The 12,938-nt window shown below is 33.5% G+C and overlaps 2 protein-coding genes across 3 annotated transcripts; both read right to left on the reverse strand.

Annotated features, from left to right (window-relative positions):
• Nucleotides 1-3,929: 3,929 nt before the first annotated feature.
• Nucleotides 3,930-7,622, reverse strand: LOC149963145 (uncharacterized). Its single transcript, XM_090164748.1, has 3 exons — nt 7,485-7,622; nt 5,864-6,088; nt 3,930-5,221 (listed from the first exon to the last, which is right to left on the reverse strand). Exons 1-3 carry the CDS (start codon nt 7,620-7,622, stop codon nt 4,172-4,174), a joined length of 1,413 nt encoding a protein of 470 aa, XP_090020874.1. The 3' UTR covers nt 3,930-4,171.
• Nucleotides 7,623-7,789: 167 nt separating this feature from the next.
• On the reverse strand, nt 7,790-12,022 carry Polr1D (RNA polymerases I and III subunit AC2 l(2)37Cg). Of its 2 annotated transcripts, none has more exons than XM_090170489.1 (2): nt 11,916-12,022; nt 7,790-8,219 (listed from the first exon to the last, which is right to left on the reverse strand). In XM_090170489.1, exon 2 carries the CDS (start codon nt 8,192-8,194, stop codon nt 7,838-7,840), a length of 357 nt encoding a protein of 118 aa, XP_090026615.1. In that variant the 5' UTR covers nt 8,195-8,219; nt 11,916-12,022; the 3' UTR covers nt 7,790-7,837. The 2 variants fall into 2 exon arrangements, with proteins under 2 accessions (XP_090026615.1, XP_090026614.1); XM_090170488.1 differs by lacking the exon at nt 7,790-8,219 and adding an exon at nt 10,287-11,281 and having other exon boundaries at nt 11,916-12,021.
• Nucleotides 12,023-12,938: the final 916 nt, after the last annotated feature.

The raw sequence follows: 12,938 nt of genomic DNA on the forward strand, positions 1-12,938 counted from the left end.
TTATATTTCGATCTAAACCTTCGGTCCATTTAATATTTTAAGTACTCTTGATAGTTCGACCATAAGAAAAAAATAGCTTAAGTATTTTAATGTTTGATCCTGGTCAATGTACATACAGTCACTGGTAATTTTGGTAGTAACATATGTAGAATAATGGTTTATTTTATATTTGTGAGGCTCCGAGCCCGTGGAGCCAAGAATCCCGACTTGAGTCTTTCAAAAAAGCCAATTACTGATAAAATGAAAAAATTGGTGGGAATTTGAATTATTTCATCAAGAATGTATTTATTTATAGTTCGTAAGATGACTATGTTGAAACTATCTGCAGGCAACATGATTGAATTTTCACTTTGCACGATAGGGGGAAGCAAACATGTCACCAGTTTTAAGGAACCAATGAGAAGGGAAGGGGCTTACTCTTTGGCATGTGAGGAATTGGGAGCACTGCTAAAAGTCGTCTCAATATAGTTAATTATTTTAAAGAGATAGTGTCAGAATTTTCTACGTATATGAAGTTTTTTCATCAATTATTTAAAAATATAGTAAAGAAAAATATAGCTATAAAACATTTGGTATAAATATAAATATTCACGATTAATTCCAAATTTTAAAATAGAAAGATAGCGTAACTTTTTTTATCACATATTGTCTACGTCATAGATAGGTTGATGTTTATTGGTTGCTACTAGAGCGAGCTGGAAATAGAATTTTTAGGGGATTACAGGAGGAAATTTTACTCCCATCGCTTTCTTTTGATCCGAGTTTCCCGCTTTCGCACGCTTTAAGACCCTCATTCGATGGAAAGTAATGGAAAGATAAGCCACTTTTGTTGTTATTATTACTGCAGGAAGGAACTGCACAATACACTGAGGCGCCCACGGTCTTCGGTGCTTTCGGTGGCATCTTTCCGTAGAATATAAATATTGTTATAATGACTACGTATAAGAAATAATGGTATAATTTATAAACAATAACTTGTTATCGATTTTTTCTTCAATTTCTACTTTGAAAATAATATTTTTACACGTAGCCAGCTCGTGAAGTCGTGATTCGAGAATCTCGAACTGCGTGGTCCGCGAGAAGAAAGTAAAAAATCGCGCTTACAAATCCTCTACGCGATAGTAGAAAAAGACTACTTTAAATTCCCCGCCGCTCGAGCGCGCCGAAATCGGCCAACCTCATGACGTCAACAATCTGTGAAGTTTTGTGCGGCTATTGAAATACCATTATTTTACATTAAAATATAAAACTAATTACTAATTGAAAGTGCTAATTTGTATATATATTCTGATTCAGGACTTAAAAATCTATCATAACGTGTAAGCCAAAGAACAAAATTTTAAATTAATCTGAGTTGGCACTATCTCTTTAAGGTTAAAGTTACCAACTAGTCAAATTATGACACCTTTTGTTACATGAGAAGATGTGAAATCAATGATGGCATTTACCAATGGTGGTTTCTTAAGCAGTAACATCACATTTTAGTAAGTTCAGCCTCTTGTAGTACCAGGATCATGCCAGTCAGATAACCTAAAGTTCTACATTTGTGGTTAAAATTAATAAATTCATGATGCTCATGGGTAGATTTAATCTAGTCTTAAGTTTTGAATTGAATATAGTATACCCTTCTTTAAAAAATGCATCTACACTTTTTGGATACCTATTACAGTAAATGAAATTATTCTGACAGATTTATATCTAAGATCTGCTTTTTAAAAATATTTTTAGACCGGAATTTTGAGTACACAAAATGATGATTATTTTTTTTTACAAATTTTTATTTTAATTTCATTCATTTACATTCCTGATTATTACTAGGGCGCCTTATCATCTTTTATACATTAGAATAGTAATATATTTGTCTATTGAGGCACTTAGAAATCATATAGATACCTTGAGAAATCTCTATATGGTAATGCAAGGAACACGTAGACAAGGGTTAGTTTCTTTAAGACTTTGAATAAAGGTCAGTCCAAAAAAAACTTATGTTTTGAATAAATCATTTTGTACCAATATGAGTGACTGTCTAGGTAAAAAACTAGATCTGGAGCGCAATATAAAAAATAAGAGAATAAAAACAAATTCTTTAAAAATTCACTATCAACATTTTTGATACCTAAAAGAAGTAAAAATAAGAAACCACTAAAATTCTTATGACGAACTTTACCAAACTGATGAAGTCAAATGTCAAACTGAGGTTGGCACTATTAATGGTAATAACATATCTCAAAATTCAACATATGAAACTTAGACTGGCATCAAATTAGACGTTTTGTGAATAGATTTTTATCCAGCGAAATGGCGAAATGTTTCGACTGATAAAATAAAGCAACTTATTATTGAAAAAGGGCCAATAGAAATTCCAAATGACTTTTTATTTCCTGTAGACAACACTAGCGTTGACAGACAATTTTCAATCAAATATATGTTGAATTAATATTATCAAACGGAGAACATTTCAAAAGGATATTGTTTTTCTACTCTATTTCAAGTGATAAATTATTTCGTTTTTGTTGTAAATTATATTCTACGTTAAATAGAAAGTTTGTGAGAGGATATCATGATTAGAAAAATACAAGGCAGACTATCAATACTCACGAGAAAAATGTCTCATCTTATGTTGTAAAAGGTTTGGAATAGAAACAAAACAATCAAACCACTGATGTAGATTATGAATGCCTTTCAAAAAAAAATAAAAATATTGGCATGACATTCTTGAAAAATTAATTCAAGAAGAATTTCCAAGTGTTTTATAACAAAGGAACATTGGAGTTTTCTTGAAATTTGCCAAATGTTAAGCTTATATGACTGTTATATAAGAACACCTTTGTTGGATAAAATCCAAGGAAATCAATATATTAACTTTTATTAGTTAATATATTGATTTCCTTGGATTTTATCCAACAAAGGTGTTCTTTTAATAGCTTTAAAAAAACACAAACAAAATAATCAATATTGCCAAAAAGCAGAATTATTTTCGATTATAATGGATACCACCCTCAAGCAGCTGATATTAGTTTTTAGATTTGTAAACAACGATTCACAAAATGCCCATCTGGTAGAAGAACATTTATTGAAATTCTTCAACTGGATCTGGGCTTGGCAAAAAATATTTGGAAGAAATATACAAATTAGGAACAGACTTCAAGAGCTGTATAGGCCGGGTGTACGAGAATGGTGCCAATATAAAGGCAAAGATAATGGACTTCAGAAGCAAATTTTGAACATAAACGCGAAGGCTATTTTCGTTTCCTGTTCTTGCCATTCATTAAATCTAGTTATAAATTATAGATATGATTAATTTTTTTGTACAGTTCAGGCAATGTATATTTCTTTTCTGCATTAGTCTCTTAATATGCAAAGTCTGAAAATTTCCAAAACTATAGCAGCAGTAACAATTAAGTCTATGCTCATTCAATTGAAAAAACTCAGAAGTTAAAAAGAATATAACAATTACCTTTTTATTATCGCTTGTGAATTAGTTTAGAGCTAAAATTTGAAGAAGAAAGAATTAGAAAACATGAGCCACATTTCCAGTATGAAGGAAATGACAACTGTTGAAGATGGAAAATTAAAAACTTAAGTAGATGTTTATTGTTCTTTGTTGGATATTGCTATAAAAAATCTATAATTTTTTTTGATCAGTTATCAAACTATAACGAAAAATTTTGAATTTCAATATTCAAACTAAAAACTTGGAAGAAAGAAGACGTTTTGAAATATTTTGAAGATCATGATGATGGTATACAGCTGTCTGAAGAGTTGGTATTTATAAGCAATTTACTTTCACCAGCAGACGACCCAAACGTGTTTTAAAATATATACTTAAAAACCATTTAATTCCAATAAACCCCAACATACACATTGCTTTAAAAGCACTGTTGATGCTGCCAGTAATTACTAATGATTGTGTGGAAAGGAGACTAGTCTTTATCGTCTACAATTAATTAATAAAATTGAGTGTTTATTGTTATCTGAATTAAAAAATTATGACTATAATATTATTGCAACTCTTATTAACATTTTGTAATGTATTTCATCAAAAATACAAAAGATAAAAATGTATGAAAAATGTTTAACATTTAATTCCTATTTTCTCAAAACTTGATTTTTCAAATTACATTTTTAAACCCAGGAAATAGAATGCATAATATACAGAAAATGATAAGTATTACAATGTTATTGGAACAATTAGTGGAGCTGGCAATTGTGTAGCTATTGAGTTTCTCAGATCTTCACTGTCCACTTCATTTTCTTCATACTCTGGCGTACCATTGTCGTATGTTAATTGAGCAGGTATATTTTCATTATCTAAACCACCATCATTTTCTAATAAACATAAGTTATGTATAACTGCACATGCTTTTACCACATTTGATGCCATAAGTTCCGATAGATTAAGAGGTCTAGAAAATGTTTCTACCCAACGTTTACAAAGTCTATTAAATGTTTTCGATGAAATATTTTGAAGACGTGAATGATAACAGTTATATTGAGCTTCTGAAGCAAAATTCATCGGAACTGGGTAAGGTGTTAATAAAGTGATTGGGTACAATAAACAAGGGAAACTTGATGGTGCAATAAGACTATAGCCTTTAGGAGGATACAAATGATTACGATATATTGGGCTTGATCTGAATATATCAAGACTTCTCGAGTTTCGAGAGCGGCTGACATAAATGTCTAAAAACAAACCCTGATGATCGCACACAGCTTGAAGGTACAAATCGCTACTCACTAACTGTAACACAATTTCATCTGAATTTGCAGCTTGAGTTACAGTACATTCATTCATTACTTGATAATCGTTATTTAAATTTATGCACCAAGAGTCAATCGAACCAACTACAGATGCAAATGCTGTATGTCCAGCTGCTGCAGCAAAGTTGGTTCCAATATCTTGTAGATATAATTTATCAGCTGGTAATTTTATTATTTTCGGCACTAATCTTAAAAAAGATTTCAAAGCTTTTTCCACAATGGTAACAAGTACACTTTCCTCAAGTTGGCATACAATGAGTGTTTCTTGGTCATTACAAGCTTTAGATAACCATAGTAGGAATACCATTAGTTCTTCTTCATTTAATTTTGCATTAACACAAATTAAGTGCACCTGAAGTTTTTCAAAAACATTTCGGGAAATCCGTAAATGTTTTTGTACTTCTTCATCGGAATTTAAAATATTTGTAAGTACAGACAGTTTCCTTGAATTTGGTAGAATCTAGATAATTAGAAATATAAATATAATAAAAGGGTAAAAAATTTAGTTATATTTAAAACATTAAAATAATACCACATGTTCCAATGAGGTGGTATTTTAATGTGCAAAGTAAAAATGAAAAAATGTCTGCCCATAATATTAAATTGGTTCAATGAACAGAAAAATTAATATCAAAGAGTGTAACGGGACAGTAGAATAAAGTCAGAATGAAATACCAATTAAAGGAACTAAAATAACTGAATTCACAAAAAATGTAATATAAACAAAATTAATTAGATATTATCTAAAGCAACATAAGACCCAAAAGTGTGCAAGAACCCCATATTATTCAATGAGAGCTTGCGGCGAAGTAAAAAGAGAGCACAGGAGAGAGGATAAAGATAAGGTGGGGTGGCGGAGTGGTAGCACTTTCGCCTCGCAGCAAGAGGAGCCGGGTTCGATCCCAGCTTGTGGCACTGGGTGAAAACTCGGAACTACTCCTTCTGCGTAGGGGTTGCAAGTTCTCTCCCCACTGGTGAAGGGGTTGAGAGGAAATTACATTAGTAGGGTAAGTAAATGAAAACTTCTCTTTGTAAGAGGTAAATTATACACTTCTAGTAACACTTATCAGTGAACAACAAATTAGAAATGAAAGTTAGTTACCGGTAGTGAAAAAGGTACTGCAGTTCTCTCATTTCTCCTTTTCTCGTATAAATACAAGCTTAAATTGCACAAAAGTCTTCGTTGAAGTTGTAATATTCTTCTATATCTCTCAAATACCAAATGACACAGACTGGTGATTATGGTCAGGATGTACTCTATATCATTTTCATTATCTTGAATTGATAGGTTAAGAAATTGTTCAACTGATTCCAGGGAATTCATGGTCTGTTAGAAATACACATTTAGACATAAACTTATTAAAAATAAACATTGGGGTATCAACAAAGTATTTAAACTATAATAATATTATAGTGGAGCACAGAAAAGAGTCATTCAGTATTTCGAGTGCTGATAGACTGATTTTTCTTTTCTAAGATCCAGTTTGTTTTTATATCTTACCCTCACAAATAAATTATTTCCCACGGTAATTTTTTTGCTGTCAACACAGTAACAAAAGCCAATATTTATAGTTTTGTTTATTATTTTTCAAACAATGACAACTCCACAAATTATGCTACTATTCGCGACCGAAAACTATCGCTACACCCTCTTTGGATCGCCATTCAAACCAAGATAGGTAGCAGCTAAAGCAGACGCTAATAGTTTTTCCTCATCGTTATTCGTAAATTTGACTTTATAAATAATGATACTGGCATTTTAATATAATTTTTGCATTATTTGCTAGTTCATTTAGGAAAAAGTTATGATTTTTTAATTTGTTTGTAGCAGATGATAGATCATAGGGGCTACCTCGGAAAAGCTAGTGCCAATACACCACCTAGACTTGTCTCGGTCGCGAATAGTCTTTGAATCTTTGAAGCTGCCTGAGGCCATGTCTCAGAAATTTTTGCTACCAAATGAATTTGCTAATTTTAAATTCTTTGATTTGCTTAGTGGTATTAAGAATGGATTTATTTATACTTAAGGGAAATGACTATGTTGGTTTCACACAAGGACATCATGGTCTAACTTTTCCCTGCCTGTGTGCTTCAATCAAGTTGGGAGATGTACGTTTTAGGGAAATAATGAAATACATGGCCAAGTTGGGTTTTATTGGGGTAAGGAGTTTACTGTTAGGGGTCGAGGAAGATTGGTAGCTAAAACTGGCCTCAACATTCTTCTTAAGTATAACTAGGACGTTGCAAAAACCAAAAACGGTATTTTCAACAAAAACTTGAGCGGAGCGAGCGGCAAATGCACTGGTTTATGTAAATTAGAGGCATATGCAATGAGAGGAATGAAAGTGGTGAAAATAATTCGTGGCTTATTTATTACGTAAAAAAATATAAAGAATACAATAGATATGGAAATTATTTTTGTATTGCGTTTGTTGTAAATCTTTTAACACGAAACTTGGTTTATGTTGTAGCGTCCCAAAGGAATTTAAGTTTCACAAGTTGTTGTTTTTTGGCAGCTAACCCGCTTTTTTTTATTTTTAAAAGGCGCGCAACATTAAAACCCGGGTTAAATTTATTTCCTCCAAAGTTTTAACGCGCGAAACGGCAACGTACGTCATTCGTTAGGCCCAATGTCTGCAACTGCTTTCTCTATTGTCAAACCTTGGGAACAGTTATTAACAGATTTTTTTGTCAATACTTTTTTGTTCACGCTCGGCTCTTACATCTCCGTACCCACTCTTCCTTTCTTGGAGTCCCCACCCGCATACTACTTCAATTGAAGACCCCCGCTTCATGAGCATCCACGGACGCATGTACAGCATTCTTTCCATAGAAGTTGATGCAATGAGAGCTTTCCTCATTTAAATAAATTCTTGGGGGAGTTTTGGACTTCTCAAATTTCAAGGTAAGCCATAGTCTACTCTGTCACTATAACTGTCAATCAAGTAACAAGTAATTATTACCCAAATGTGAGAATGTCCCACTGAATAAATTATTTACTGAGGTTCAATTTTATTAAGACAATGACTGACTTTAGTAAAGTTTATTTGTGAAAACAAGTACACAAAACAGACCATTAGGTATCCATTTCTTCATCAACATTAGTTTTATCCATTTTATTATATTTAATAACTGCCACTTTAAAAGTATCTAAAATATGTGAACATGCGTCATGTAGTGTCTCTAGTCCGTCCTGTAAAACGCAGAGAGCTGGCTCTCTAGATGTCTGAATCCTTAAGTTAATTTTATTTTCAGATGGATGGGGAATTGCATAACCACAAAATTTCACTTTAGGGTTTTTCATTATCATATAACGCAACGCATTGCCTAAAGTATGATCTTCTCCGTTCATACAATATGTCATGCAAGTCTCATCGTTGGAATTTAAAACTTCCAACTTTTTTGAAGCAGGAGCTTGATTTATTTCAGTCATCTTTGTTGGAGCAAATTAACTTTGTCTGAAAATAAAATTAACTTGGTTTAAAATGAAGTGAAGTTAAGACACTTGGCCAAGAAATTAGGCTTATATTAAATAACACTAACGTCATTCATTTCATATTCCAACTTTAATTTTTTTAAATATTTATATCAATATTGCTAGATTTTTTCTATTTCTCAAATAGTAATTTTTTAGTTATTACTTTAAAGGTTTTCAAACCCTCTACTTTTATTTTAAGAACCGGAGTCACAAAAGTTTAGTAGGATTATATTATTGGAACTCGCTAATTGCATTAAAAGAAATAATTATAGCCTTGCAGTTCTAGCTTGGACAACAGTGATAGGATTGACTAAGGGAATTAAATTTTAAAACAAGGACTGTCACATACTTGAACCCTGCAATATTCCTTAAATTAGAAAGCTATAGCAAATTAAATAATTATATATACTTTAAGGACAGATATTACATCTTCTTTAAACAAATTGTGAAATTCTGAATTACCACTTGAAAAACCATAAATTTCCTGGAGATACACAATTGAAGGTGCAAAATCTGGTAATGAACTAGCTATTATGGATTCATCTTAGACAATACAATGGCGATACAGAGCAGTGGGGCATAATGTCTACTCATTCATAATTTAACTAAGCTACATACTTAAACTATGCGTAACAAGTTTAAATAGCAGAACACATCTGGCATACTAAAATTCTTTAATTTACAACAGAATCTGCAAAGCAAATAGTTTCACATTACACAACAGAAATAGCAGACGCATAAGATTTTCAAAGAAATCTTTTTTTGAATTTTAGACCATTCAATTTGGATTTTTATCAGTTCATTATTGTTGCACTCTGTATTTAATCTCTGCTGTTAAGTTAAACGAAGCTACTATTAGCGATTTACATTTTCCTACTTCAGTTTAAATCCAGGAATAAATTACTTAAAGGGAATACAATATTGGATGTTCAATGGTGGATCAAATAATTTCATATTATTGCAGATTGGACTGACGACGTGAGTGTGAAATAGGAATTTAATAAATGCCCCCACAGTAATTATTATTAATGAAAGGGGAGAAGGGCTAAAGACATGCCCATTCGTGCACTTCGACCAGTGGTCCATTGTGCAACCCGAAACCTTATGACCCAAAAAGGCCGATATCCAACACAAAACGGAGAATCCTCTTGGCCGGCATGTTATGGAAAACAGAGGTTTCCAGCTGATGCATACCAAGAGGCTCTAATCTTTGGGCCGCGTAATAATCACACCTACAAAGCACATGAGAGGAGGTTTCCTCCTCAACCTGACAAGCCCTACAGATTGGATCATCATTGATTCCAATCAAGTAAAGATGTCTGTTAAGAAGGCAGTGACCGGTTAGTAGGCCAACAACCAACCTAATATTAGATTTGAAGAGCAGGAGCAATTCCTTAGCTCTCTGCCTAGAGGGACCCGAGATAAACTCTTTTAGCCTGCCTTTGGCCATCCATCTCAAGCCAAAGCTTGAATTGACGGTCAGTCATAGAATTAGAGATAAGGCCACCCACTATGCTAGAGGGGATAGGAACGGCAGGTTCAGGACCAAAGAACCCAGCCTCTGCTCCCTTCTTGACTAAGACATCGGCCTTCTCATTACCATAGAAACCCGATGACCAGGAACCCAATAGAGCTGGACTTTATTGTTGGTGCCTAGCCCCCACAGTTACTATACACCCCCAATTTTCAAAACACATTTAAACTCCCTTTCAGCTGAAAAAATAGTATTTTTATTATTATTATTAAGCAATAACTGGGGAAAAAAAAACTAACTTTTAAACTATATTGGCATTATATTTTTGGTATAAATGAAAGTTGCGATGGTCTTTTTCGAAAAAACTCGAGATAAAGGGAAGATTCAGAAATAAATTTACTCCAAATAAAGGGAAGATGCACAAGTCAATTTACTCCAAATAAAGGGAAGATGCACAAGTCAATTTACTCCAGATAAAGGGAAGATGCAGAAGTCGGTGTACTCCAGATAAAGGGAAGAAGCAGAAGTCAATTTACTTGGTTTTGCAACTCAGGTAGTGATTATTCATTTAATAGAAAAATTTAGCTTATTGTCATTACTGGTGTTAAATGAACAATAACTTTTATTAATTAAGAAAATCTCTCACACAGAGCTTTTGTACAATATATAAAGTTAATCATCATCAGCCAAAGCATTTTCAATAAGCCTTTCTAATTTCACCATACTAGCTAGTTTTTTGCTAGAATTCTTATCTGAATCATTTTGAGTAACACTTTTCTTTAAGCGTTTAGGCTTTTCTTCATTGTCTGAAATATCATCCAAGTCTAAATCACTTAAAGCACTCATTTTCTTAGTTCTTTTCTTTACGTGAAGGTGGGATTTTAAAAAGTTCTTGCAGTGTAAACAAATATTAGTATTTTTACACTTTGTATGGGGAATGAGTTTCGTGCATTTTGGGGATTCTAGACGAAAAAACGGGCAACTGATTATAACAAGAGCTGATGGCAAAATGTTTTCGCAGTCTACGCTATTTTCATTTATCATCAGTTCATCCTCCGTGAAACCATCACAAATGCGAAACTGACCATACTTCGTTAATTTCTTCAGCAAATTATTTATCAAATCTGCTGACACCTGCCATACTCCAGTAAGAACTGCGCTATGATCTTCACCAGGTTCAGTTTTAATATCAGTTTCAACAAATTTCAAGACTGGGTTAACGTAGTCAATTTCTACGCCGAACACTTGTAAACTCGCTTTAAGATTAGTGCCCGAAATAACAACTCTGATGGGTTTCAAGACGCAGTTCAACTCGCTCCATTCATTATTAGAGATATTATCTTCTCTAGCTCGTTCTGGATTTCTAGGATAATAGATGTGGTTCTTTCTGGTGATGATGATAATGAATTTGTTGTGTTCGAGATCGGTGATTTTTTCAATTTCCAGATCATCGAATGGTTCAAGCGTGCAGTTAATCGCAGTTTCTAAAATACTGATTTTTTCAAGGTCAATTAAAAGATTCTGAGGCTCAAGCATTGTTGTTCGAGAGGATCAAGACTCAACTTGGCCTATAAAGAGAAGTATTTTTGTCAAGCAACTCTTAATGAGTGTTGCTGAACTTGTTTTAAAAAATATTTCAAACATGAGGCTTATGTCATAACATTAATCGAAATGTGTATCCCTTACGTATCCAAAGTTAGAATTTCTATTCATTTAATTTCTTTATAATTCATTGTTTCTGACAGTAGTACGGGGCTTTGACTAGTTATAGTTACATGGCATTAACACATGGAAATAAGATAAAGAAAACTAATGTTCAATATTTATTGTGGGGTGGTGAGTGATTAGCACTATCAGCTAGAGGAACTGGTTTCAATCCCAGTTTTTTAAACTGGGTGAAAATTAATATAACTCCTGCATTTGTCTGCAAATTTGCTCTCCACTGGTTAAAGGGTTTCCCCTTACCATAAAATCTTGCAAGAGGTAAAGGTAATAGTAAGAGTGACATGAAGCACTTCAATGCTTTATTATAGGCCTGACAATTTTTATCATTATTAGTATTCCGGCCAAAATTTCATCACCTTTCAATACATTTTTTAATCATCCCAATTGTTAGATCAAACGTTTCAAACCATACGCCGAATGTTTTAAGATTTCTAGTACTTAAAAAATAACAAATGATAAATGATAAAAATATCATACCTTAGGAAGAAAACAATTATATATTCACCATTCAAAACATTGAAATTCTTTAACTAACAATCAGGCCTTTGATCAGGGCTTCAGGGCTTCCACATTTGATGTCTAAAATTTCCTCCCACTCTAATGATTAGAAGGGTTGTCCCGGCTTTCAGCGCACCAAGCGGAATTTTCCCGCGTAAATCGGCTTTTCCTCATACGGTCGTTAACATGCATTATACGCAGTATTTTACCAACCTTGGTTAACATAGGAAAATAAAGCTGGGGGGCCTTCTAGTGCGAGACTGCAAGTAAAAGTGGATATAAGTTGGCCGTGCTTTAACCAAATTTAAATTTTAGTTTTCGAAGGGATGCTTCTCTTAAAATGCATTCCTAACAAGGATGCCAGTTTTCTTCGATTTAAGACTAATCTATCCAAATTTTTACTTTTCATGCATAAAAATCGAGTAAATTCATCAGTTTCCTTGAGCCACGTACCGGTCAAAGCGAGAAGCTTATAATGACAATATAAATCATAATGTGTCTAAGGACTGGAAACTCCACAAGTTAAGCTACTATTCGCCACCGAAAACTATCGCTACGCCCTTTGGATTGCCATTCAAACCAAAATAGGTGGTGGGTAAAGCAGACGCTATTAGTTTTCCATCATCATTATGTTTGAAAAGAAGTTCTTGGCGATTTCCTGGGAGGGTGATTTATTTAAGCGCCTATTGCGAGTCCCCAGCTCCCTCAGTCTCATTTCTAAATCTATGGTCCCACTCACACTTTTCCCGGGAGTGTGTGTTTTTTTTTAAGTGGGCAGCCCGCAGTAGCGGCGCTAAGGGTGGGCTGAAGTGGGCTTTAGCCCCCCTGCATTTCTGGGAGGGGCCACATATTTATATTTAAGAGGCCACATATTTGAAATTTCTTTATGTTTTTATTGCCAAGTAAAGTTTTTCGGGGGGAAAAATCAATAAAAATAAATTCGTTTACTCAAAAAGATAGTAGACCATAAACAGATAGATTCGGGAGGCGAAGGGAGCGGAA

The sequence above is a fragment of the Leiobunum rupestre genome, chromosome 1 (assembly GCF_980474605.1).
Source record: "Leiobunum rupestre chromosome 1, qqLeiRupe1.1.hap1, whole genome shotgun sequence".
NCBI classification, from domain to species: domain Eukaryota; kingdom Metazoa; phylum Arthropoda; class Arachnida; order Opiliones; family Sclerosomatidae; genus Leiobunum; species Leiobunum rupestre.